At 48.4% G+C, this 27,906-nt stretch overlaps 1 protein-coding gene across 4 annotated transcripts; it reads left to right on the top strand.

Annotated features, from left to right (window-relative positions):
- The first annotated feature begins 354 nt into the window (after nt 1-354).
- Nucleotides 355-21,472, top strand: LOC115326594 (actin cytoskeleton-regulatory complex protein PAN1). 4 transcript variants are annotated; one of them, XM_040220869.3, is made up of 14 exons: nt 355-844; nt 2,837-2,940; nt 6,289-6,387; nt 6,489-6,633; nt 12,170-12,217; nt 12,280-12,336; nt 12,507-12,563; nt 12,742-12,798; nt 12,977-13,033; nt 13,310-13,585; nt 15,490-15,554; nt 16,340-16,559; nt 19,519-19,651; nt 21,068-21,472. In XM_040220869.3, exons 1-14 carry the CDS (start codon nt 664-666, stop codon nt 21,102-21,104), a joined length of 1,536 nt encoding a protein of 511 aa, XP_040076803.1. In that variant the 5' UTR covers nt 355-663; the 3' UTR covers nt 21,105-21,472. The 4 variants fall into 4 exon arrangements, with proteins under 4 accessions (XP_040076803.1, XP_040076806.1, XP_040076805.1 ...); XM_040220872.3 differs by lacking the exon at nt 6,289-6,387; XM_040220871.3 differs by lacking the exon at nt 12,977-13,033.
- Nucleotides 21,473-27,906: the final 6,434 nt, after the last annotated feature.

Below are 27,906 nucleotides of genomic sequence, written 5' to 3'. Positions count from 1 at the left end.
TGACTACGTTCTAGGTGTTTGTGAGCAATCGGAACCCGGTTTCTTACACCGGAAAAATAAAATAGAACTATACTCCGTTTAACCTTCAGTCCGAGCGCAGCGGACGCTAGGAGCCATCGAAGCCAATCCCGCGTAGAGAGAGTGTCATGTGACCTTGAGCTCCCTGCGCCGCTCTGCCCAACCGGCAGGTCACGCGATTTTCTTCCGGCGCTGGATAGGCTGGAATAGCTGGTGGCTCCACTGCGCTTGGACTGATGGTGGAACGGAGTATAGTAAAACGTAGTTCCAGCAAGATGCCAAAATGTCAAGACTTACCAAAACCAAAATAAAAAGTTAGAGGCCAAAAAAAAACTGCTTTCGTCTCTTAAAACCTAGGTGGCGCGAGCTACCGTCCAATATAAAAATAAGTCAATTTTGTTTATTTGTCTATTCATACAGGCGCAGCCAGTGGGCGCAGCCTAGCCAAGCCCAGTCCCTGTCTTGCGCGCGCTTTCTGTCGTCTCTTGCGTGCCTGCGTTTGACCGTCTGCGTCGCCATAATTGCTTTATCGTTGCTTGCCCGCGTCCCCATCATTGCTCGACCGTTAGAGGTGGACGGCTGGACCTCGACCGCCCGTACGCTCGGTTTTTTTGCGTCGCGGGTGTTGTGGGCGTCCGTTGGGCGATGTACGCATTTGTAAAGTTTACCGACGGTGGCCGACTGGTTATGCCGATCTCGATGATAAAGAAGTTTAGGCCTAGGGATGATCAAGACTGCAACCCAAAACAAAAGCTTGAAGCGTTCTGGATCTCTGAGAAAGGAGGGGAAGAAGGCTACTACGAAGCGACGGTGGAGATGCTTGGAGGTGTGTGTATTCGTGTGATACCTTTTTTAAGATACCGTGCTCAGGAATCGTCGGTTCTGGAGATTTTTGTGTGAGCTAATACGCACGTGGAGCAGGGCGGCCGGGCACGAACAAGTGCGCCTTACTTCTAACAAATGCCCCCATCGTTCAAGTACTTGCGCAGTGAAGGCACATGGTTTCACAAAAGCTGTAATTCGGGCTATTTGAAAACGGGTGTTAGAATGCATGTACTGTACTTTTTTAGTGTGAAGGCTGCATTCGAGGAACAAAAACAAAGGTGAAGCGCCACCCATGAGCGTCACGCATGAAATGTTTTATAGCGAGTTCGTTTCACGGCACTCGTGCCCACGCGTGCCCACTCGCAACGTGGAGCGGGTTCGTTTCAGCGGGCACTCCGCGAGTGGTTGCACTCTATAGCGCGAAACACATGTACGACGAAACCTCCGATCCGACGTGCGGACTGCCGGAATGACCTTGGGGGCGAGGGTTTCCGTAGCATCGGAGAGCGTTGAAACCCTCGCCTCCGACCGTCGTATTGCGCGGTCGGACGTCGGATCGGACGGTTTCGTCGTACGTGTGTTTCATGCTTAAGAGTTCGTTTCAGCGCCAACACCCCACGCGTGCATGGACTCGCTGCACCGAGGAAATCGTGAGTGCGCCAAAATGCAATCCCGTCATGCCTCGCTCCGGCGAGGAGCGATGAGCAGACGACGAGGACTCGTCTGCTACGATGTGTCGCGGAACCGAAAGGAAAAAAAAGTAGATTTTTTGATAGAAATCGGGTCCCGCGGGCAAAGGAATCAAATGCGAGCTTGAATTGTAAGCGTCTGCTACTTCATGAAGGAAGCAACTGACAAACCGTGCTTTATTTGCAGGTTTTAAGTCGCTCCGTTGCCGTACAGACGCTGAAATATACCGGTGTGTAAAGAAATGCTCAGAACAGACGCATCAGCGGCCCTCGATATGTTTATCACCATCCGTGCGCGGGTGAAAAATTGAACATTTGTCGACAAAACTCGTGTTTTGTCGACAAATGTTTACCATTTACCTACGTAAGCTAAGGTACCCCGTCGTATTTTGTTCGAGAAAGCTCTTTCTCGACGCCTCACCACGGCTGATATCTGATTCACCTGTAATGATGATCGAAATCGAAAGTCCCACGAAAAGTTTTGCTGGATATTCCAAGAGACAAGTTTTTAAGCCGTACCCTTTCAGTGGTTCACGTATGATACCATGCTCAAATGGGTCAAGCTTCTGCTCAGACAGCATCATCAGTTTTCTTCAGTGTAAGCGGCTATAAAGAGATCGCAACCAGCCGCTTTGTAGACAGCTGGCTGCGGAAATTTACGCCGTCTGTAACCATCTTTACGACAGCCCAGTTGCTTGAAGTCATCGCAAATATAAACTATAGAAAAGAGTCAAAGTACAGGCTAGCTGGTGGAAGTCAACCATTTCGTCGTTTACCCTGAGACCCCCCAGTCTCAGGGTAAACGACGAAATGATAAACTACAGGTTGCAGCGACCAACGTTTGTAGATAAACGTTGGTAGCGACTGCACTCTCGCATTTCCACCCATGACTCCGAACAGAAAAACACTATTTTCGGTTTGAGGTTGGTACCTTTTCCATGACATAGATGGTGACAGCATCAGTTTTCTGGACTTGGTTTTCTGCACTCGGTGCATCTGGCGAGTTCGTTTGATTCCAGTTCTCCGTGCAACACTCTGCGAGTGCGATGCATTCTGGGAGAGAACTCGAACAGCGCCAGTGCGTGTGAAACGAACTCGCTATTAGACACCTATGCTAGTCGAGTAAAGGCTCCGTAAGCTGGTGTGCTAAAAATGGAGTCACTCCATCTTAAGACGTTTTGAAATCAGAACATAAGAAGCTTTCATGTTCTCCACTAGTGCGGGGTGATGTGATGTGCGTGATTGCTTGTTCTAATTTTCAAAAGTAATGCTATGGTTTGGCACGTTACCCACAATCTTCGCAGGGACAGTTGAACTTCTCATCCAAAAAATGCAGAAGGCAAGAGTAGCAGTGCCAAGGATTCTCAACAACCTCCCTGAAGGTGGAGTTGGAGACTCCATGCAGAAGGCAAGTTCATGTTTCAAATAGCTTAATTTCCATGTGCCTGCTGGCACATGGAAATGTGCCACCTACTGGCAAAAGCTTGCTGATACAGCAAGCCTTTGCCAGTAGGAATGTATAGAGCTACCTACTGTTAGGGGGAACTCGCTGATGGATGGACGGTGCTCCGCGTTTTGACAGCTGCTGGGGCAACGGGAAGCTCAGTGCAGACGCAGTAAAGCATGAAACACATGTACGACGAAACCGTCCGATCCGACGTGCGGACTGCCGAAATGACTTTGGGAGCGAGGGTTTTCGTAGCATCGGAGAGCTTTGAAAACCCTCGCCTCCGACCGTCGTATTGCGTGGTCGGACGGTTCCGTCGTACATGTGTTTCGCGCTTAAGCTTCAGTAGCAGACAACGCGCTGCATACGCCACCAATGCTGCTCACTGCATCTGTTCTGAGCCAGCCGAGCAGACTCAGTAGTTGGCTTATATGTAAAATTCTAAGTTTCCAGATTTTTATTTTTTTAAGTGAAATTTTTTTTTATTATTATTACGTATTGACTAATTGCACTTTTTTCAAGCATCTTGTCCCAAATGCAGTACATTAGGCTCGTGTCTGAAATATTCGTCCCACAGCAGCACTTGCAGACGGATGGCTGTAATTAGGACAAAGAGCGGCACAATTCTCACAGAACAGTTTAGAATGAGAAGCGGCCTCACTTTTCTCCTTGCTTCGGTTCACTTTCTCAAGGCAACTTAGCGAAGAGGAGAGGGAATGAAGAATCATGACGAGAGTATGTCCCGTCAGCCTTGTTGAATTGCTCCCTTTCATTCCCAAAATACGGCCATCCCTTTGAAATATTGCTGTACAAGTGATGTCAGGGAGTTTGTAGCGTACCGCCTGTCACTCCTGCCTTGATTAGTCATAGCTTACAAATCAAATTTTTTGATATTTGTTTAGGTCTCGGCCCAACATCAGGACTGCGTGGTAGAACTTGCCTACTGCCTCCTAGATTTTCACTATACTCCGTTTCATACATAGCGTACAAAGCTGGGAAAGGTACTGAAGTAGTGCACATGAAAAAATATTTAAAAAATGTGTTACTCTACGCGTTTCGGGGACGAACTGTAAAAGGCGCTGCTCTGGCGATACCGACGTCTCGGTGGCGGTACCTCAAATCGACTTAACGTGTAAGATTTGTTTTTTTTTTTACATAATTTTTGTGCATGATTGTGTGCATTGCGGAAGTGCATAGGTCAGTTCCTCTTTTCTTGTTTCTTTTTATTTATAAGGGGGTAGACTAGGGGTTGGTGTTCCGCTTGAACCTAGTGCCGGCCCCATTAAAACGTAAGAATGGTTGAGATCCAGGGTGTCAGCTTAAACCGTTTATTTACATGATACCGTGAAAATCTGAGAGTACCTTGAGAGTGCAGTGGACGGGCCTTTATATAACGAATACTGGGATGCGACTTCATCCAAGTTTTCTTAAGAGTTGGAATGCTGGCGCTGGTGTATGGAAGTCATCCAGACGGCAGTTTCTCGCTGCTCTGGTGCCGGCGCCCCATGAACTGAGAGTGATTCACAATAGACGCGTACACACCACATGGCACTCGAGGTCAGGGTCAAGTGTTGTTTTCTTTTCAAGGAAAGCAGGGGCCTCGGAATGCAGCCACGGGCACATGCGTCGTCCACTTAGCCAACCAAGGTTACGGTCCCTAAAGTTTCGTTTACACTCTTGCAACCGAGTACGACCGACAGAGACCAGACCGGTTTTTAAGCCTCTTGCGACCTCTTAGGACCAGCTCCACTACAGTGCATCCGGTCCTAAGAGGTCGCAAGAGGCTTAAAAATTGGTCTGGTCTTTCTCGGTCGTACTCGGTTGCAAGAGTGTGAACGGGCCTTTAGGCAGAAGAAACCAGACGCACCGAAATGCAGCCACGGGCATTGTCTGCCTAGCCAACCAAGGTTAAAGGCCCGTTCACACTCTTGTGGCCTCTTAGAATCGGGTTTTGTTAGAACCTCTTAATATCTATTACAACAAGAGGACACACTGGTGCCATCCATTGGGTACAAGTGTAAACTTGGCGGTCGGGCATGTTTTCTATTTCTCTCTCGCATTATCCTTTCTTTCTTGGCCCAAAAAGCTTTTGTCAACGTTATAAACGAGTCGTTCTTATAGGTATTACGCACATTTGACCTTAGAAATCCCGCAAAGCCTTTGCTCTTGTGAAACGCAGTTCCAGGGTCACCGCATAGATGGCGCCAAAATGCCAGTGTGTTCCCTTGTCCTTAACATTTTAAGAAGTTTTAACAGATCTCATCTCTCTCGGTCATACTCGGTTGAAAGAATGTGAAAGGGCCTTAAGGTCCTGCAAGCAAACTGAGCCTTAGGCACTATTCATCACCGGCGCGGTTCCTTCTTAAGGCTTGTTTCACTTTGAAGCCATAAGGCCGATTTTAACACCAGACATAACTGAAGGCAGTTCACAACACGGTCCACGTGCTCAAAACTCGCGTTGCAAGGTCTTCGCTTCGGAAATGCCACCTTGCCAGATAGACACTGTGCCTTGCACTTTGCGACAGTATGGCCGCACGCTCCGGTGTCGTTACTGACAGTCTCCAGGGCTTCACGGACTGACACGTCTCTGGGAAAATTGTTCTTGTACTCATATACACATTGGCGCTCACCTGCTCGCACTCTTTCGAGATCTCCGCACAACGAATCTTTGAAAATAACCAAGCAGGAGAGGTACTTGGGCTTGCTGTGTAAGACTGTTCTCAAAACCGGCGAGGCAGGGGCCAGCCGCACAACCCAAAAGCCCGAAGTGGCTGCCGCACCAATGAAAACGGAAAACAATTTAAAGTAGTTAACATTATCTTTTCCTTTTTATTGAAAAAGAAAAGAAAAAAATATATTGGTGTTTCGTCGAAATTGTAACGCCGCTATCAGTTACTAGCTCCGAAGATGCACATTTTTTTACTTTGTTGTTTTTTACAGGGCAGCACTATCTTATGGGGCAAACGTACGAATGGTCGGCAGTGCAAACCGGTGCACTAGCTTTGACTGCGTTGCACGCTATGTATGGAACGGAGCATAGAGCTAAAATATTTCATAGACTGTCTTGACTACAGATGTTGTGAATAAATCGAGGCATAAGTTTGAAGACACCTTTTATAGAATTTCACGAAATAGAAATTTCGGAGCCTGTGCATCGGCTCATCGTACTGTTTTAGGCTACATTGTGCAAGTAGATGAGAGAGAAGGACATTGGAGAAGGGTGTTCTGCATGGCACAAAGTGCTAGTTGTTTGTCAACCTTTAGGAAACAATAATGTAATTGGCGTAATATTTTCCATTGGGTGCACAGACGTCGTCAAAAAACCCAAAGAACGGAAAACAAGCACAGCTTATTGCTCAAAAGAAATTGTGCGAAGACTACAACTCCAACAGGACAGAAACCTCCAAGGTGAAAAAGCCTGGGAATAATTAACGTTCTCTTTAAGTAGAAAATTAAATAAACAATTTTTATGCGCTCATAGAACCCACTTATTGCTATTCTCATTTCAGAGAACGAGGTCAGAGAGCAGCGAGAGTGATGAAGAGACTAATTCACTTCGTCAAAAAAATGCAGTCATTGTCCAACTTCGAAAGCGCTTGAGAGAGGAAAAGGAATACAGCAGGCGGCTAGGCCTTGCCCTTCTGGACAAGATTGGTATGCTTCTTTGAACCGGTCTTATCAGGGGTGTGACAGCTTTGCCACTAGACTGTGCCAAATTCCCCAGCACCAGGGAAGATGCGGCGAGTGAGCACTCGGGGACCGCCTTTCTTGGCAATGCAGTCAAAAGCTATGGGCACGAGCGTCATAGTCGTGCGTATGTCCTCATCGTTTGTGATATTCCAAGAAATGTTGTCCCTAACTAGAAACATGCCTGCCTTTTGGTAGGAGACATTTGAAGTAAATAACGAAAATGAGCCGGCAACAAATGCTAGTGAAACATTTCACTTGAATTGGGTTTCTTTCTTTGCTGCAGACATTATACATCTCCTGCGCATGTGCCTAAACTCGTCGCACGCATCTGGAGGCTCGGCACAGTGTATTGCACCATTGAGAGTTTTGCGACAACCGAATAGACAATGTCATTTTCCCAGATGCCACGGCGTGCGTCCTAGGATTTGTGGGAAGGGTGTTTGTTGACTCAGTCTTTTTTTCGTGATTATAAGTGTACTTATTTCGTTCTGCCTACTGTATTTTTTGTGTACGATTTGCTCTTGCATGTTTTTTCTGTCGTTTTCGACGTGGGCATTGATGGACGCCAAACCGCCTCTTTCGCTGCTCCTGAGGTGTGTTTTGGTGAAGATACGACTGTTTACGAAAATCGCAGTCCAGACATGGCCATCAGATCGCAACTGCGGCAAGCCAGGAAAGGATCGTGCAAATGCACTATTCGTGATGACAAAGCAGCCTCTTCCATATTGGGCACGCAAACAGTAGTCTGATGTCATATGTTCACATTTCACACAGCGAGCGCAAACGGCCAAATCCAAGCACTGTTGCCTTCGCTTTGCAATTACGGTTTTGTTTTTCAGTGGTGACATGTTCACTGGTTTGTGAGACTATTGTCTGGTGATTGCATGCAGGTAGATAAGTGAGCTAATGGTGGGATAGTGCATGGTGAAAACAGTAATACTCGCTTCAGAAGCAGCCTGGCGTCCCTCAACACTCGTTTTGAAAGCGACAAAATGTACACACAAGAGCGAATCTTGCACGGAAAATACGGCATGGAGAACGAAATAAGTACACATATAAAAGAAAATAATGAACTAGATTATGTGAAAAAAAAGAATTAACGCTAAATAACGAAGATAAAGAGGACATGCACGGCGACGGAAGGCAATCTGATCGAAGAGCAGCCGGGGGACTGGGCATACGAAAACGCTGTTCCCACAATAGACCTTTTGCAAAATCCCCCAAGTGCCCTGGCCCGCACGCGAGGGATTATGGGAGAGATTGTCCCTCGCCTGGCCGCTCTGCCTTGTGATCGCATTGCCTTGTCGCTTGCCTCCTCTTAATCCTCTGTGTTTCGATTCCATTACCTAATTTTATCTATTCCAGTGTATTTTTTTATTGTTTCTAAGTGGTTCTATTCTCTTCTGCGTGCAATATTTCTTGTAAATATATAGTATTGGTGCCTTTATTTTGCCTTTTTCGACGGGAATGCCGACAGGACAACATGTCGCTTCGCGCGTCGTTCCTCGGGTGAGTACTACCGTTGCTACCGATTCCTTTCGTGCTGTTAGCTGCTTATTTTGGTTCAATTTGACCCGCGTGCAGCTGAGGGGAGCAGTTTATTAATACCCGCGCACATGTCATAGGGGTAGGCAGAGCTCTTAATCAACAATCGCGACGCGAGAGCCGGGTGCGCTGTGATTTGACTGCCCGCGCTTGCTCCGTTGACTCGCACTGTAACGTATGCCTTCTAGTGCCGCTTACTTGACCAACATAAGCATGCCGCTTTGTCGCCGCGAATAATTTGTCCGAACGTTTGCGAAGCTGAGGCATACGCAACGTTGCGGCGCCTGACAACTGCAGCAGTTGTCAGGCGCTTATGGTATGCCTTCTTAATCTATATCAGAGGTGGCCAGGCTGACCCGGCCTAAGAGCCGTAAACAAAACCACGAAACTTCCAAGAGCCGCAAGGGGGGGTAGGGGGGGGGGGGGCTTTTGTTCAGACAAATAAACGGAACTCGAACTACTTTTAATCTATCCGAGTCAAAAGCAGTCCCTCTGTACGTAAGGTAGCAGTAGCACAAGACTACAATCCCGCAACCTGTCTTTCGATTTAAAACGCGTTCCATTTCTCTTTTTAACGGGGGGGGGGGGGGGGGGGGGGGGAACAGGGGAGGGAGTTGCGAGCTGTACTTTAACACGCGAAGAGCCGCATGCGGCTCGGGAGCCGCAGCTTGGCCACCCCTGATCTATATGCTAAGGCTAAGCGGTTTTCAGTTGCAAACACCCTTTTTCAAGTGCTGACAACTGCATGCAGTTGTCAGGCGCCGCAGCGTTGGATATGCTGAATGGTGTTACGGTTTCGCAGGCATTCGGGCAAATGATCCGCGGCGACAAAGCGGCGTGCTGTATCTTGGTCAAGCAAGCAGCACTCGAAGGCACACGCTACAGTCCGAGTCAACGGAGCGAGTGCGGGCGGCCAAATCACAGCGTACTGGGCTCTCGCGTCGCGATTGTTGATTCAGACCTCTGCCTATCTCTATGACATGCACGCGGGTGTTCATAAATGGCTCCTCTCGACTGCATGCGGGTCAAATTGAATTATAATGAACAGCGCGATAGGAATCAGTGGCAACGGTAGTACTCACCTGGGGAACGACGCGCGAAGCGGCGTGTTGTCCATTGGCACTCTCGTCGAAAAAGGAAAAATAAAGACACAAATACTATGAGAATAAAAACACTTAGAAGCCGTAAAAAAATATGCTTGAATAGATAAAAGTAAGTAATGGAATTGAAAAACAGAGGATTAAGAGGAGGCAATGCGATCTCAAGGCAGGGCGGCCAGGCGAGGGACAGTCTCCCCACCATTCCTCGCGCGCGGGCCAGGGCGCTTGGGAAAATAGCAAATCGTCTATTGGTCGGATGTGCGCCAGGGCACTTGGGGGAAATTACAAATCGTTTCTTGCCTATCTCTTAACCACTGTGCACACTGTCACGGCCTTCATGCTTGGTGGGCTTTGCTGCCTTGCATTGCCGTGTTAGGAGCAGCAAGGTGCGGGCAGTATTTGGGTTAGCCCAATCGGCTTTGAACTATTTGCTCTCTTAGACACTCTTTCGTCTTAATTGTGTCAAATGCTTATTTAAAGAAATGCAGAACTATAATTTAAAATTCTGCATTAGTATGGCCATCAAACTCAGTCCGATATAAAATTCATCTGAAATTCCTCAATATCATTTAAGGGATCGTAAACCAAAATTTGGATTAAAAAAAAAAACAAAAAAAAAATGCAGATGTAGGTCTGGACGCTACAATCACTACAACATTACTCGTTGGGCGATATCTCGAATGGACGGCCATATTTTTGGAAAAAGAGGCCGAGATTGAACCAGGCCGACGAGGCGCGTGACGTGAAGATATCTTGTTTCCTCCTCTCTTCGCTTCGCCCCCTCAAGGTGGCGAGGTGAAGACGCGAGGGCCGTTGCCTCTCCTCAGAGAAAAGAGACGTAAACATTTCTGTCAAGTACGCCTTTTTTTTTTTTTTAAATACAGTCATTTGTTAGAGATATTGCTGATGAGTGATGTTTTGGTGTTTGTAGCATCCCATTGCACGCTTTTGCTGTATGTTTTGTGGAATCCAGATTTCGGTTCGACATCCCTTAAAGTGTATCCACACGACGGACCGGGCCGCGGACCGATTGATCACGTGATGCGCGGCCCGCGGACCGCCCGGCTGAAATGAGCATCCACACGGCGGACCAAAAGAGATTGACAGAGCGAACGGGCCAGACTAACCCTCGACCTCACAGCTCCGCCAAACGCATGCAGCGAGCTGCTTTGAGGCTATTTGTAAGGAGCCAAGATGGAGGTTGAACGAAAGAGACGTTTGGCCGCGGTGGCCCTGGCGTTGACTATTGAGGACGTGGAGGACTTAAGTGAACCGGAAAGGGCATGCATCTATTGTCCCACAGAGCGGGGAATTGCTCCACGAGCGCGATTAAGTAAAAAGTTGCATCGTCACACCATACCGCCATCGAAGCACAACAAAAGGTTGGTCTTCTTCGTCTTCACCAGTTGGCGCCAAAAGAAAACGACTTTGGATTTGGATTCCAGTCCAAACAACAAAAGTCAGCTTGTTGCCAGACTTGGCACTTCAATTATACTAAAAACGCCGCGGTCCGCCGCCAAGGTTCGGGCGAAAAAAGTCACTTGGCATTTCTCAGAAGCGCGGTCCGCGGACCGCCGGCGGACCTCGAAAACCGGTGACGTAAGATCACGTGATGCGCGGCCCGCGGACCGAAACAGCAATTTGGTCCGTCGTGTGGATACACCTTTAGGGGGTTATGACATGCCAAAAATAAAATGAGATAACTGTACTGTTAGGACCCATTGTATGTTTCTATAATCCTCCTAAGCTTGTTTTGAGAGTGGCGCGTTAGTTTCGTGGATGAATCGATTTATATGCGGGTCCCTCGGACCCGCCCTATTTCAAAATGCCACCCTGGCTGGGAGGCTGGTGACTTCACCAGCCTCCCACGCGGCGTCCCCTTGCGCAAGCTCACAGACTTGGCTCTCATGGCGTCTCGAGCTTCAGCTTCCTCGTTTACCTTCCGCTTTTCAAGCATACGGTCTGTGACGATTACGGCATTGCTGCTCGCCTTGTCAAAGTGTTCGACATTGACCGCAGCAGCAATGAGGGTGATTGCTATCAAGAGACGTTGGAAGCTGTTCATTTTGACTGCAACCCGCTGGCGACCAGCTCCAGAGATGCGAGTTATGGACGAACTCGGCGTGGTCACCGTCGTCCTAGAATGTCTCGCAGGCACATGCAGGGTGGAAGGTGAACGGGCCGGGGCCGAGAGCAAGAATAGCGTGTCGGTTACCGTGCTGCGTGAGCGGTTTTGATTGTGCCGCGGCGAGGGAGAGCTTGGGCGATCATGGGGGCGCCTTGAATGAGAGAGCGTTCATGATCATGTGGTTTATGGACGCCATGGGTGTGAGTAACTTGTGCAGTGTTGCCTGGTCGCCAGATGAAAATGATAAAAATTTATAAACCGATTATTGCAATTACCAGAGCTCTAAAAATAGCACAATTGGTGTATCTACTAAGTAGCCTATGAGCATTCCATATCAAGAATAATCTATTCGTCATAGCCCCTTTAATGGTTACATTTTCCCAAATCATTGTTTTCTGCTGGGTTTTACTGCATAATATTGATGCTTTTTTTAACCTATTTGCAAATATGGACGGTGATGCCATTTTGAACTTACCGTGATGGACAGCGTTTCCAGTGCAGTGGTCAAGCTCACTTATTTGGGGCGCAGTGGCCATAATCAAAGCTGCGTTTTCAATGCTTTCTGTTCTGAAATGTGGGATATTTTGGTCCTAAGCTGCTGCAAAACGCAAATTTTCCTCGTCCAAAAATTACTCCAAAATAATTTTTTTTTTTCTGTCCTACCCCTGTTTTATGGATTTCGTTTGTGTAACAGTGTTTCCATTGCTTCTACTTCCATTTTTTGCAGAAGTGGCCCGTAAGAAGGCTTCACAGAACGGAGCTGCAGTGTCCCTTGGTAAATTGCTCTTCAGAGCATGTCTTTTCATGCGCTAATCAATAATTGTATTTCCTTTTCAGGTCGTCGAGCTTCAAACGGCCGCGATGGCTTTGATCTTGCTTCTACATCACACTCGGGTAAGTCTAGATCACTGACATTCTAATGTCATGGGCAAGATTAAAGGCCATGCTTTTGAATGTTGGAGGCAAAATCGGTAAAGGCCATAGAGCATCTTTCGGCTAGAAAGCATTTTAAAGATATTGAGGTTCTGCAAAGCCAGGAGCCAATAATTGTATTTACTCCTTAGGTCATCAAGCTTCGAACATTCTCGATGGGTCTGATCTTGCTTCTACGTCCCACTTGGGTAAGTCTGGATTACTGACATTCTAATGCCGCGGGGAAGATTAAAGGTCACGCTTTTAGATGTTGGAGGCTAAATCGGCAAAGGCCATAAAGCATCTTTCAGCTAGAAAGTTTTCAGGCATTCTAAAGATATTGAGGTTCTGCAAAGCCAGGAGCCAATAATTGTATTTACTTTTTAGGTCGTCATGCTTCGAACAGCCGCCATGGGTCTGATCTTGCTTCTACGTCGCACTCGGGTAAGTCTGGGTTACTGACATTCTGATGTCGCAGGGAAGATTAAGGGCCACGCTTTTGGATGTTGGAGGCTAAATCAGTAAAGGCCACAAAGCATCTTTCAGCTATACAGTTTTCAGGCATTCTAAAGATATTGAGGTTTTGCAAAGCCAGGAACCAATTATTGTATTTACTTTTTAGGTCGTCATGCTTCGAACAGCCGCCATGGGTCTGATCTTGCTTCTGTGTCGCACTCTGGTAAGTCTGGGTTACTGACATTCTGATGTCGCAGGGAAGATTAAAGGCCACGCTTTTGGATGTTGGAGGCTAAATCAGTAAAGGCCATAAAGCATCTTTCAGCTATACAGTTTTCAGGCATTCTAAAGATGCTGAGGTTCTTCAAAGCCAGGAGCTTGTTTAAATGATCGAAATTAATGAATAGGTCTCCATCTTTTCCGCGTGCTCTAGCATCAGCTGCCTCCCTTGGTCTCGTGTCAATGGCAGCTCTACTCCTTGCTTCTCCCATTCCTGCAGCGGCACCCTCTCTGCCTCAGCACCCTGCTCCCGCCACTGTAGCTGTCCCCCCGATGGATCAACACAATGCCCCCGCCCCTGCAGCAGCCCCCCCTATGGATCAACACAACGTTCCAGCCCCCCCTTTGGATCAAGAGCCCGTTCCTGCCCCTGCAGCTGTCCCCCTTTTGGATCGCCCCGCTCCCATCCCTGTGGCAGCACCTCCTCTGGACCAACACCCTGCCCCACCAGCGGCTCTTCCTCAACGTCCTGTTCATGGCGAAGCTGGAAATCTTGGTAAACCGAGCCATCAAAGTCTGATGATTGTACAGTGTAGACCGCATATAACGTATGTCGCGGGAGTCGCAAAAATCCGCACTATAAGCGGTACCGCACTGTAACCGAAACAGCAATTTTTCAGGCCAAAATACATGCCATCAGACAACTTACCTTTGTAAAAGAATTTATTTTATGTTAGATGAAAAATTAAGCTTAGTTTGAGGAAAGTCTTTATTTCACCAGGCTAGTACACTTCTCTCTCAAGTGTGTCACACATTTTGAAAGAAATTAGTGACTTTTGCCTGGCGCAGCCTTTTAACGCGTCGCGGGTTGCGGACGGACGTTGCGAGCGTTCAGGATTGCTAACCCTAATCACTTTTCTCCGGCGATGAAAACGCAGGAAAATTCGCATCCTTTATACGGTACGCGCCAGTAATACCTTCAACTTGAGCACAGGCATGAAATGCTCCAAATAAGAAATCCGGACGATGTTCGAAAACACAAATGCTTAGAAAGCACCACTGTAGTCGAAGTAAACAAACACGACGACATGGGCGTTTCTGCCGTCTTGAGAGTGCCACCACAACATCGCCGCACGAGTAGGTGGATCTTCCCTTCTAGTACGTGCTGGGTTATCATAGCGACACACAACGAAAATTCACAGTCAAGGATAGCGCTTTTACGCGGAACGATGAGCTTCTACCATGCCGTCTATGTCGACGATCACCACCGACGCCATGTTTGCGGATAGAAGCAGCCGGTCCGCGACCAGCATGCAACGCGCGCGAACACTTCTCCTTGACCTGCGATTGGTCTCTCGTTGCGGTTGTTTGTTTCCAACGCAGCGGAGGGACGCACGCACATGAACGACACGTGCGTGCGTCCCTCCGTCGCTATGGCAACTGAAGCCTCTCTTCGCTTCTTCGAGCAATCTCCTTGCCCTGCGAGTGCCGCTTGCGGCTTGTGCCGTTATCTAGTGTCGCACAGGGAAGCGTGCTCGCAGCGCCGGTCAGTCGGCGCGCTGTTCCAAAAACCGCACTATAACCGGTATTTCCCTTTGCGCGCCTGCATTTTAAGCGGTATGTAAATACATGGAGTTCTATGGGAGGCGAACCGGTGGTTTAAAAAAGCCGCGTTATACCCGGTCCTGCACTATAAGCGGTTACGTTGCAAGTGGTCTATACTGTATTGATATCAGCGTTTGTTTTCTCATAGAAAGCAGTTGGGTACAAAGCGCGATATTGTTAGCGCTGGCGAGCGATGACGAGTTTTTGCTGCTTTTTTGTTAGTCGGAATGCTGTCATTCAAATTTCTGGTGCCGTAGGAAGTGCTAATTTGGGACACTAACATACATGGTAAATACATGTGGGAAGCGAGCAGTTGTGATTAGCTGTTGAGCACCGTGTGTCGTTCGGTCAGGTTGCGCATGATCATGCTTTTGTAATTTTTTGGCTGCCTAGAGCTCTAAAGTGAGTTATCACCAAAACAACCTCAGAAACCTCCTTTAGTGCCCCCCTAACTTCATAGCCGCAGAAAGTTGTCCCCACTTACAGTATACAGTGAAACCTCGTTATAACAAAGTTGAAGGAGCGGTCATAATTATTTTGTTATAACCATTAGTTTGTTATAGCCAATGTCCATTTCTTTCCGCTATTAGCAAGCAAGGGGAATTATGATTGCTTTGTTATATCCATTAGTTTGTTCTATCCCATTTTGTTATAACGAGGTTTTACTGTAGTCCTTTCCTATGTGGGTTCGTCGTAATCCCAAAATTTTAGGTTGAATGGAGTTCGCCTTGAACAGGCTGTACTTATGCTTTGTCAAGTACTTGTGAATCCTTAGGGAGTTTCTGTAAATTCTGCCTAAAATCAAGCTAACCATTTCATCTCATCAGTGCACACACTTTTATATTTTATGGACAGCACACCAGCTGAATGCAGCTGTCCAGGGTCCACTGCGACCACTCTATGAAGTCAGGCAAGGGAATGTAAGTGACTGGTTTACATTTTTTTTTTTTCATTGTCCTTGTAAGGGGAGAATCAGCCAGCACTCCGTGCATCTGCTGAGGAAATGCCTTGCAATGATCAGCATAGCTACTGCTCTCTCTTACGAGAAGTGCGATGTGTTGACATTCTCGGCGTTCTCTCCGCGGCAGGTGCCGCATGCATCTGTCATGACTCGAGATTTCTCCTCTTCGCAGCGCTTGGCGCACTAATCAGTATTCCAATCCCTCTGTGCACATCGGTGACTAATATATAAGCACTAAAGTTCAGAGAGGACTGAACTGACATCATGTGTTTTGGTTACTTGAGGCCGTTTCATACACTTGCAATCGAGTACGACCAGGAGAGATGAGACCTGTTGAAACCTCTTAAAATTACTTAAGACAAGAGAGCACACTGGCATGCTGGTAACACCTATGTGGTGACTCTGGAACTGCATTTCACAAGAGCGGAGGTTTTGGATTTCCGAGGTCAAATGTTTGTAATACCAGGCTCGTTTATAACGTTGACAAACGTTTTTCGAGCCAAGAAAGAAAGGATAATGCACAAGAGAAGTAGAAAATATGCTGGACTGCCTCTTGTCGTAAGAGAGATTAAGAGGTTCCAAGGCACTCGGTTCTAAGAGGTTGCAAGCGTGTGAACGGGCCTTAACATTAGAGTGACTAAAGCATTGCATGTCCTGAAACCGACCAATATTACGAAATGATTTCTGCAAAATCCTGCTTTCTTCATAGAATCCTTCCTTATTATTGCGTGCCTTTTGTCACAGATTCATCTGGGAGACGATGTCTACCTCTCCGAAACAAAAATGACGCACCTTTTGAAACTGCCAAGTGACCAGAGATTCACTAAAGATCTCATGCGGTGCATCTGGTCCATCGAAGAGCTGCGGCAAAGAAGCGTGACAGGCCAAGCCAGCCGTCGCCTGGCCAAACTTGGAGCCGCAGCAAAGCAAGCACTCACACCAAGGAAGGTGGCCGCAGTAAAAAGTAAGCTATGTGTTTTGGTGTATCTTCAGAATTTAGATATGTGATGCAGAGGTGGCTTTTGAATAGTGTTTATCATGTGCACTCTCAAATGCTTGAACAAAACTTTGTTGTTCTGTCTTCAATCTGCCACCAGCATCAAGAGCTTGTATAATAGGGAGGCTACCTCGTTTTTCTGATGAGGGGAGGAAGACACCTTTCTGCGACATTTACGAACAAAAGTTTGAATCAAAATAGAAGAGGAAAACACAACTTGTCCAAGGATTCCAGGAAAATATAAAAACCAGTCTGGTTTGTGCAACTGGCAGTATCAAAATTCAGGGTTTTTAATAGGGATGTCGCGAACTTTTTTCGAATCGAAGTTTCGATGATCGAATCAAGCGGTTCGAACGATTTCGAATTTTCGAACTTTCCATATGGGCAAATTCGACCGAAGTCAAATTTTCGAACTTATTAAACTGAGAAGTTCGATGCTTTTCGAACTTATGACGCAGCAAAATTCGATGCTTGTCGAACTTTCGAACTTGATAGACTAAAAAATTCGATTATTTTCGAACTTTCGAAGTTGTTGCACTAAAAGGTTCAAACCCTTTCGAACTTTCTACGCTGAGAAAGTCGATAATTTTCGAACTTTCGAACTTATTAATCTAAAGAATTCGAAAATTGTCGAACTTTTGATTCCAGAAAAGTCAAAAGTTCGAACTCGAACTTTTAGGGTGAAAGTTCGAAGTTCTTCGAACTTCGAAAGACCGGCGGCCGGTTTCATTTGGATTCAAGCAGTGAGGTACATTCGTAATTTTTTTTCCCAATTTTGCATGTGGCACACAACAAATTGAGAGTCCAACGAAGAAAAAAAATTTTTAGAGCTATATTTACGGCGCTATACGAATTTATAGTTGGCGCCGCGGAACAATGGCCCTTACTTATCACGTGACTGGCCCATATTTATCACGTGGTGCTTGTGCTCTTTCGGAAGCTTCCTATGGCCTCTAAAAGTAACTTACTCATCTTTGTTTGAAGTATAACAAAAAAGTAAGGTTAATAAGTAAACTTCTACAGCCCAAAGGAAATCCCTGGAAAAGCATAAGCCGACGTGATAGACCTGTGTGCTGTGCAGAGACGGTGGTGCGGAGAAACGCGTTGAAGCGGCGTCGCACAACGCTCAGCGTGCGGCGGCGGCAGCGTGACTTTGACCCGCGAGCGCCAGATACAAATTCGTTTTGTGCCGTAAATATAGCTAAATTTTTTTTCTTTGTTTTAAATTCGTTTTATAATATTCTTTTTCCATCTAGCCTGTTTACAAGAAATGTTTTTTTCCTTTGCATCTGTCCTTTAAGAAAAATGTTTATTTGTGTCGTAATCAAACCTCAACCACTGTCATCACTTCCATGAGACTCCTTGTTCGACGCCTCTTCCCAAAGGCAGTCGTCTTCAGCTTCGGTGCCGTCAAGTGCATCTGAAATCCCGCACATCTTGAAAGGGCGAGAGACGAGCGTGCGCCGATGCAGTGAAAACTTGGCGCGGCGAATAGAGCAAGCAACACAGTGGGGGGTCGGCTTGCCAAAGTTCTCTCGCCTTCTCATGCAGCAGCTCGATGTTTACAGCAAGGTGCCATTTACATTGCTCTTTCACAAAGTCGCTGAGATGTGCCTCGACGTCGGCGAACACTCCATTCATTGGGCCTCTAAAGCTTCTCGTTTCGTTGCACGCGATCAGCTTGCGTTTGTCGTCTCATCGGGTGATGCTGCCTTCATTTATGGCGAATTGTCATCCGGCAGCACTGTTGCCGATGTCTTCCACAACCAAAATGACTTTTCTTTTGAAGGCAGCAGAGTGTTGCTTTCGGACCGTCGGGCCCGAAAACTAGCCTGACTGCGGAAGATGGTGGCACCTCGGACATTGCTATTTTAAAGGGGTACGGAAACAAAAATTTAAATATTCAGATTTCGTTTGGAAATGAGTCAAGCATGACGGATAATAACCGTAAATGATAATTACACGTTTGTATTTTGAATGACTGTCTATATTGTTCGTTCCAAACGGTGCACTCGAGCAAGCGCTCGAAGAGAAGCGAATGGAGAGCGCGATGCGTCGGGATATCCGGTGCAAACAAAAACAGAAAGAAAAGATTTCTCGCGTCCATGGAGTAGCAAGGCAGGCGTGGTTATGAGCTTTGCCCTTGGTGGCATTGTCAGAGTTGTGGTGGTGTCAATAGCGTCGGTGCGTTACAACCGAGCATGTGACTGGCCCATGGAGGACGTAGCTTCCACAACACTGTCAGCTTAGGGCTGAACGGGGTGGGGAAAGTAACATTTGTGTTTTGAGGGACTGGCTAATCTTCTGTGGGGAGAACGGCTGTTTCCGGTTGCACGAACGAGGGTCCAAGAAAGAGGGGAGTCCTTCCTTTCTGTCTCCTTCGACCATTTGGTACAATACGCAATATGTGAGTTGAGCTAGGTGGTAAGCTAAAAGGGAAAATGTTGAAATTCCAAAGGGCGGCGCTGCTCCGAGGGAATCTGCTATGTTACGAGTACGTAGCAAGTTCCCCAACATTGTCAGATTAGCTCCCAAATAGGCTCCGCATGCATCCACCAGGTGCACATTGAAAGATTGTTTATTTAGCTTTAGAATTAGTTTTCTTGTGCCTTTCAACGGAAGACTGGTGTTTTTGAGGTTAGGGTGCAACATGCAACACATTCAAGCTAGAAAATAAGCACTGGAATTTCGTTTCCCTAACCCTTTAATGGGGATGATAGCTATTTTGAACACCATATTGCTTTGAAACCGAAACTATGTCAAACTGCGTTAGATCGCGCCTCATTGAAGCTGAAAATTGTTGGGACCCGCGTATAATACGAGCCGCAAATTTTACATGGCACAAATATGAAAAAAAAAGAACTCTGATTTTATGCGGGTCTTACATTACTTCTAACTAGTAACTATTGATCCAATTTTCTTTCAGACGCCTTGAGCTACTACATCAACCACCACCCAAACCCTGAGGCTGCCAACCCCCAAGAAGACCATGCTGTCCGCCTGCGACAGATTAACAATACAATGACGAACTTTCTTTCGGATCTGGGCCGCCCTGCCAGGTGCCGCAGTGCAGAGTGAATTTTTTCTGTAAAAGAATGTTGAGTTGGGCAAGTTGGTTTATCTTAGATTAGAAAAGCGCCAGAAAACAAGGACAACAGCGCATCGTTTCGTCTATTCTTCCTGTTGTCCTTGTTTTCTGGCGCTTTTCTAATCGAAGAATTTTTTTTTCTTTTATTCTTTTTTAGTGCAATTTTTTACCTTCATGTTTTTATGTTGTGCATATTTGACCGACAGGCGTCGCACCGCACCACGAATTTTTTTTTTTTAATTATTTTATACTTGATCTCACCTTCTGTCCAAGCGCAGCAGAGGCTGCCAGCCATCTCAGCCAACCGACTGTTGAGAGAGAGTCATGTTTGCTTGAGCTCCCCCCGACCAGAACATCACGTGATACCCTCCGGACGCTGGATTGCCTGGTGTGGCTCATAGCCTCCGCTGCGCTCGAATGGAAGGCTTTAGGGGTTTATGTTGCTCCACACAAATGTTTTTATTGTCTAGTCACTTTCTTTTGTCTTGTTTAGTGTGTTGGGTATATTGAAATAACCATTCAATAGTATTTTTAGTGTTTGTCTAGTCGGACGTTTTTAATCCTTACTCGGGCATATTTGACCGACAGTATGGTGCCTCGAGCATATTTGACCGCACCATGAATGTTTTTTTTTTTTAAATTCTCTTTTATACTTGGTTTCACCTTCTCTCCAAGCGCAGCGGATGATACCAGCCATCTCAGCCAACCCACCGTTGAGAGAGTGTCACGTTTCCTTGAATTCCGCCCAACCAGAACATTACGTGATACCATCCGGACGCTGGATTGGCTGCGGTGGCTTGTAGCCTCCGCTGCGCTCGGACGGAAGGTGAAACAATGTGTTAACTACAGGGCTTTATGTCGCGCCACACGTTGAATGTGTTTATTGTCTAGTCACATTCTTTTATCTTGTTTAGTGTCTCGAATATATTGAAAGCACCATGCAATGGTTTTTTTCGTTCTTGTGTAGTTAAACTTTAATCTTTACAGTGTGGTGCCTCGGGTATATTTGACAGACAGGCGTTGCACCACACCCTGAATGTTTTTTTTAAATTCTTTTTTATATTTGGTTTCACCTTCTGTCAAAGTGTGGCGGACGCTACGTCCATTCCAGCAAACCCACAGTTGGGAGAGTCCAGTTTCCAGCCCATGTTGAGTCATGTCTAGTATTTAGACTTTCTTTTATCTTCTTTAGTGCCTCAGGCATAGTAAAGGCACCATGCAATGTTTTTTTGTTTTTCTTGTATAGTCGGACTTTTTTAATCTTCACTCGGGCATATTTGACCGACAGTATGGTGCCTCGAGCATATTTGACCGCACCATGAATGTTTTTTTGTTTTTTTTTTTAAATTCTCTTTTATACTTAGTTTCACCTCCTCTCCAAGCGCAGCGGATGCTACCAGCCACCCCAGCCAATCCACCGTTGAGAGAGTGCCATGTTTCCTTGATCTCTGCCCAACCAGAACATCACGTGCTACCCTCCCAGCGCTGGATTGCCTGGGGTGACTCATAGCCCCCCCCCCCTCCCCCCTGTGCTGGGATGGAAGGTGAAACTGTGTTTTCCTTAGGACTTTATGTTGCGCCACACGCTGAATGTTTTTATTGTCTAGTCAGTCTTTTCTTTCTAGTTAGTGTCTCGTATATTGAAGGCACCATGGTGCCTTCAATATACGAGACACTTGGTTCTTGGCTGACTATTTTCAGTTAGTTATTCAGCCTTGGATTTACCATTTTTTATTGTTAAAACCACTAAAGGAGTGGTTAAAATTTCTATGCAAATAAAATCGTTGTGATAGTTTGTAGCCTGAGTTTTCAGTGTGGTGAAGCTGGCTGTACTGGTCTCAGGTACGAGTTGTACCGTTTTCACCAGTGAAACCGGTGTACCTGTGTGACCAGTATGGCTGGTTTTATCATATGCCCAGTATATCCAGTATTTCCAGTGCATCCAGTATACCCGTCCAATAATCCAGTTTGATACTGGCCCAGTATGCCCAGTAAAACCACTACCAGTATTCCCAGTTTGCCCGTCCAATAATCCAGTTTGATACTGGCCCAGTATGCCGAGTATGGAAATATTTTCAATAGGGTTGCTGTCTCCTCAAATCCTGCTTCGGTTGCACCGTCGTTCAAGTAGTCTACAAAGAACGTGCACACAGCCCACCCTTCGAAAATCTACCCAATATAGCCAAACGAGTCTCAAATTTTCCGTTTCTACCACCCCCTCTCTCTTTTCTCGCACACAAAGGCAGCTGGCAGCGCGCAAGCGCCCGGTCGTCTACCAAAAACGAGAGGACAAAGAATAAGACGTTGCCTTGTCCCAGCCTAAGCCGATCTTGGCGCACCCTCGTAGCAATGACAGTTCGATCATTTCTAGCAGACCTTCGCGTGCGCGCTCCCAGCATGACCAGCTTGACCACCACGATTATGAGTTCGACCAGCTTCACCAGCTTGTCTCCCAGCCTGGCCACATTGCCTCTATGGAAAACCGGTTTTACCAGTTTGACCAGTTAGGACCAGACTGGCTCCCAGCTACACCAAATTGAGTCTAAAACCAGACTGTAGTTAGAGCGTGTTGGTTTTTACTTAAACCAGACTGACCATCTCACATTCTACCTTGACCACCTTAAACCAGCTCGATTGTCAGTTAAACCAGCTTGACTAACACATTGACCAGTTTGGCCAGCCTAGTTACCAGCTTGCTCAGTCAGATTTTCATACTGGTTTTTCCGATAGGGCTAGAATCAGATGAAGAGAATTTGGAAAGACGTAGTTGATAATTTTCTTAAAAGTAGGAGGATGGAAGATGTTGAGATGGAGCCTCTATCCGGAAGTGTGCATATCACGCCCCGATCACCAATTCAAAGAACCGAAGGTCTCTTCAATTTATATAAAGTAGACGTTTAACAAAACCAGAATAAAAAGTCATAGCTAGTCCGTTTGTGGTGTTCTTCCACCCTTCGTCTCCTTTGCTGCTAGACATCAAGATTTTCAATCTCTCTATTGACTGTCGCATCTCGGATAGGAGCAACACAACGTATCATCAAGCCGCGGTTTGTTTGGCCTGGCATAAACAAGCACGTCCAAACTTAGTTTCCTTCTTTCTTCAACTGAAAACGCGTTGAAGTCCACCGACACTGGTCGATGAACTTTAGATAGGTAAATAGCCATTGTGGGATCCCTTCCGTTATCAGATGGATATTAAATATATTGAGCTGTATTTACAGGTCTACCCGTTGGCCGAAATCATTAGCCATAGCAGACATCAATCCACAAACCGTAGCAAAGAACTTGGTGAGTTGATGGATAGCCTGCTTCTGAGCATCGACATCTTTGACCACAGTGAGAAGCTGATAGTTCCAATTTGCCTAATTTTACGAATTTACAAAGCTTCAAGAAACTACCCAAATTTGTATGGCAGCATACCACTCTGTCAGCAGGGAAATGATTGAACAGTTCCACGGAAACCTGAAAGCTTTATTCAAAGCTCCTGAACACCGCATCAACTTTAGCACTCCACTTCCCATCGTGCTTCTCGGCTTCCGCGTAACGCATAAAATATACATCGACTGCACACCGGCTGAACATGTCTAAAGATTAGAGCTACCTATTCCCGGAAAGTTCCTCCACTTGTTGATGCGTTGTGTTGCTCCTACCCGAGATGCGACAGTGAATGCCCCAGAAATGCGATCCTGCGAACTATTGCCGCGCGCCAAGTAGGCAGCGCGGCCGTAGCCTAACGGTTATCGCGCTTGCCTCCCACGCGAATGGCCAGGGTTCGATTCCTGGCCGTGGCTACGCATTTTTGTTTATACTGTAATGTGATGTTCTAGTGAATTCGAGAACTGTCTAGCTGATTCGAGGTTGGAATGTTCTACGCGTCGAACCTTCTACATCGAATGCTCCAGAAGCCAACGCGTGTACAAAAGCGGCTCCGCCTGGCAAGCAGGAGTCAGTTTCGCCTCAGCGTTCGATCTTGCTGCTTCGCCGCCTTCGACGCCCGCGACGCTCTGTTATTATCTTTATTGCTCCTTTTACTTTTTGGGCACAAGGTCGCCGGATTAAACGTTCAGTTTACTCCGTTATTCGCCGCCTCATCAATTGTCACTCGTGACATTTTGGTGGAGGTGCGGGGTACCGCATGTCCGTGCAGCGCAGCCCTCCGAGTTCCCGCGCTACAAGTCCGAACGAAAGCTCCTGAGGACCCAACGAAGACCAGATCGAGACTCGATCAAGTCGCCGAACCCAAGGGCTACACCCGGAATACGGACTTTTACCACCCAGGACCAGGCAGCCGACGATGGCCAACCAGTCGCAGACCCCCGCCGCTCCTACCGTCGTCTACCTACCCGTCGCTCCTCGAACACCGGCTCCATTCCACGGCGAACAGTACGAAGACGTCGAAGACTGGAACGACCAGTATGAACGCGTTGCCCGCCACAATGGCTGGACCGACGAGCAGCGCCTGCACAACGTCTACTTCTCGCTTGAGGGGACCGCCAAGCACTGGTACGAGAACCATGAGTCCTCTTTGACGTCGTGGGACATTTTCAAGACCGATCGGAAGGCTATGTTCGTCAACCACCACCGCCGAGAGAGAGCCGAGGACCTACTGCGAACAAGGACCCAGGGCCCCAATGAAAGCGTCACGAGCTTTGTGGAAGACGTGCTTCGCCTGAGCTCCCGCGCCGACCCTCAGGCCACCGAGGGAAAGAAACTGCGCATTTTGATGCGGGGCGTGAAGGACGACATCTTCGGAGGCCTCGTCCGCAACCCGCCGGCAACCGTCGACGCCTTCGTCAGCGAGGCGACAAACATCGAGCGCGCCCTCCAAGCGCGCGCTTCCCACTACCAGCGGCAGCCAAGCGTCACTGCAACCGCTCTGCTTAGCGGCGAAAACGCTCCTGGTACGGACATCCGCGAAATCATCCGGGAGGTCGTCCGGGAGGAAATCCGCCGGTTGCTGCCAGCTGCAAACCGACCAGCGACGCTCTCCATCGCCGAGGTTGTGCGGGAAGAAGTTCAGAGAGCCATCCAACCAGAGGCTCCCGTCGCCGTGGCAGCCACCGAGGAGCCCACGTTGACTTACGCCGCAGTGGCCCGACGGCCACTGCCTCCTCCTCGAGCCTATGTTGCGCCGCCCCGACGACACTCTTTTGCGCCGCAGCACGACCGACGCTGCGACGACCAGCTCCATTACGCCAGTCAGGAGCCCCGTGCACCCCGGAAGACCGATGTGTGGCGAACGCCCGACCGACGCCCTCTGTGCTTCCACTGCGGGGAAGCAGACCACACCTACCGCCGATGCCCATACCGTCGACTCGGGCTGCGCGGGTTCCACCTGAACGACCCGCGACCCCGTTATGGTGAACGGCCTCGGGAAATCGACGAATACCTGCGACGACCTCAGTCCCCCGAGCCTGCGTTCCGCCGAGAGTTCCGGTCGCCTTCGCCACGACGTCCAGCTTCGCCGATGCACCGACCCCGACGTGAAAGCCTGTCGCCCCTCGCTCCACGCCGGGGAAACTAGGCGCGGCAACCCCTGGAGGTGGAGTTGCCGAAGACGACCGACGCCACGATCCTCCACGAACGTCGGAGGGCCCCCACTCTAACGCTACCAGAAACCGGCAGCGGTGTCCAATAACCTAAATGTCGTCATTGACGGGCACGACGCATCAGCACTCGTGGACACCGGAGCAGACTACTCGGTCTTGAGTGGGAGGCTCTCCCGCCGCCTTCGAAAAGTCACCACGCCGTGGGATGGACCACAAATACGAACCGCCGGAGGGCACCTCATTGCACCAGTCGGGAGATGCACTGCTCGCGTCGAGATCCACGGTGAGACATGCCCCGTGAAGTTCGTCGTTCTGCAAGACTGTTCGAGGGACGTAATCCTCGGAATGGACTTTCTCTGCGAGTATGGCGCCGTCATCGACCTCGGGGCAAACCAGTAGACGCTGCGAAAGCCTGTTGTGCCACCGGTGGAGGCCAACACTACGTCATCCGCGATCCGAGTTATAGCCGACCATGTGAATCTGCCGCCGCGATCGAGTGTTTTCGTCACCGTCATAACCGACGCAGCCATGCACGGTGAAGCTCTTCTGGAAGGCAGCGTCCAACTGCTCTTTGAAAAAGGAATTGGCGTCGCACGAGGCGTAACGGATCTTCAAGAAGGACGAACAACTGTTCTCGGGTCAAACTTTCGAGAGGAACCGCAGCACCTGACAAAGGGTACCACTGTGGGCCACATTGACGAGCTTCAGGCGCCAGTCGTGGTCACCGCAATCTCCGAAGAAAGCTCGTCGAAGAACAGCACGCCGCCGCCGCCGATCGACATTGACCCCGAGCTCCCAGCTCCTAAGCGCCGGCAACTGGTTGATCTCTTCGCTGAATACCGTGACTGTCTTGCCACGTCGTCGAAAGTTCGCCAAACACCAATGGCGAAACATTGCGTTATTACCGACGACGACGCGCTCCCTGTCCACCAGTCGCCGTATCGAGTCTCCTTAAAGGAAAGGAAGATGATTCAGGATCAAGTCCAAGAAATGCTCGACGACGACATCATTCAACCCTCAAGAAGTCCATGGGCGTCCCCAGTCGTCCTTGTAAAGAAGAAGGACGGAACCCTGCGATTCTGCGTGGACTATCGTCGACTGAACGCTGTGACGAAGAAGGACGTCTATCCGCTCCCCCGCATCGACGATACGTTAGACCGACTGCGCCACTCCCGATATTTTTCGTCGATGGATCTGAAGAGTGGCTACTGGCAGATTGAAGTCGACGAACGCGACCGGGAGAAAACTGCCTTCGTCACTCCCGACGGACTGTACGAATTCAAAGTGATGCCGTTCGGGCTTTGTACTGCGCCAGCCACCTTCCAGCGTGTCATGGACACCGTGCTGGCAGGTCTGAAATGGCAGAGCTGTGTCGTCTACCTCGACGACGTCGTGGTATTTTCACGAGATTTCGACGAGCACCTGAAACGACTTCGAGCCGTGCTTCAAGCCATCAAGACCGCCGGCCTGTCACTCAAGCCAACAAAGTGTCGATTCGCCTATGGTGAGCTTAAGTTCCTTGGCCACGTCGTGAGCAACAAAGGTGTTCCGTCTGACTTTGAGAAGACCCGTGCCGTGGCTGATTTACGCCGCCGTCTGACAAGAAGGCCGTGAGAAGATTCCTCGGACTTTGTGCCTACTACAGACGATTTGTTCGGGACTTCGCCAAGCTGTCCGCACCGGTGACGCACCTCACGAAGGACGCCGTAAAGTTCGAATGGACAGACGAACACCAGCGGTCATTCGATGAGCTGAAATGAAGACTCCAGACGCCCCCGATTCTTGGACATTTCGACCAGTTTGCTGATACAGAGATTCACACGGACGCCAGTAACACCGGACTTGGCGCGGTGCTTGTTCAAAGGCAGGATGGGGCAGAGCGAGTCATGGCATACGCGAGTCGGACGCTGTCTAAGGCGGAGAGGAACTACTCTACAACTGAAAAGGAGTGCCTTGCTGTCGTCTGGGCAATAACGAAGTTTCGCCCATATCTGTATGGAAGCCCTTTTCGCGTGGTCACGGACCACCACTCGCTCTGCTGGCTCGCGAATCTGAAAGACCCCTCTGGACGCCTCGCCCGGTGGAGCCTACGACTGCAGGAGTTCGACATGACCGTTGTGTACAAGTCCGGCCAGAAGCACCATGACGCCGACTGTCTGTCAAGAGCTCCTGTCGAGGCCGGTCCTGCCTGTATCGAAGACGATGACGATGAGTGTTTCCTCGGCGCTTTGGACGTCAGCGACATGGCAGCACTCCAACGAGACGACCCTGAACTGCGAGCGCTCATCGAGCATTTAGAGGGAAAAGCGAGTTCGGTTCCCCGTGCTTTCTTAAGAATCCTGCATACATTCTCCATGCGGCGAGGGGTGCTGTACAAGGAGAACTTCGTCAACAACAACACAGCATGGCTGTTGGTTGTTCCAGCCAGCCTTCGAGACGAAATATTCCAAGGATGCAATGACGACCCAACGGCTGGACACCTTGGCTTGGACACCAGGACGCTCGCCAGGATTCGAGAAAAGTACTACTGGCCGAGGCTACCGAAGACCGTTCACCTATACATTCGATCATGCCACGAGTGTCAGCGACGCAAGAAACCGCCAACGAAGCCGTCAGGACTTCTGCATCCGATTTCTCCCCCGTCTGTGCCGTTCCAGCAGATCGGAATGGATTTACT

Source organism: Ixodes scapularis, unplaced genomic scaffold, assembly GCF_016920785.2.
Source record: "Ixodes scapularis isolate PalLabHiFi unplaced genomic scaffold, ASM1692078v2 PGA_scaffold5__190_contigs__length_132052651, whole genome shotgun sequence".
Classification (NCBI taxonomy): Eukaryota; Metazoa; Arthropoda; class Arachnida; order Ixodida; family Ixodidae; genus Ixodes; species Ixodes scapularis.
The sequence above is the reverse complement of the archived record's forward strand: the minus strand, read 5'-3'. Positions and strand labels throughout refer to the sequence as shown.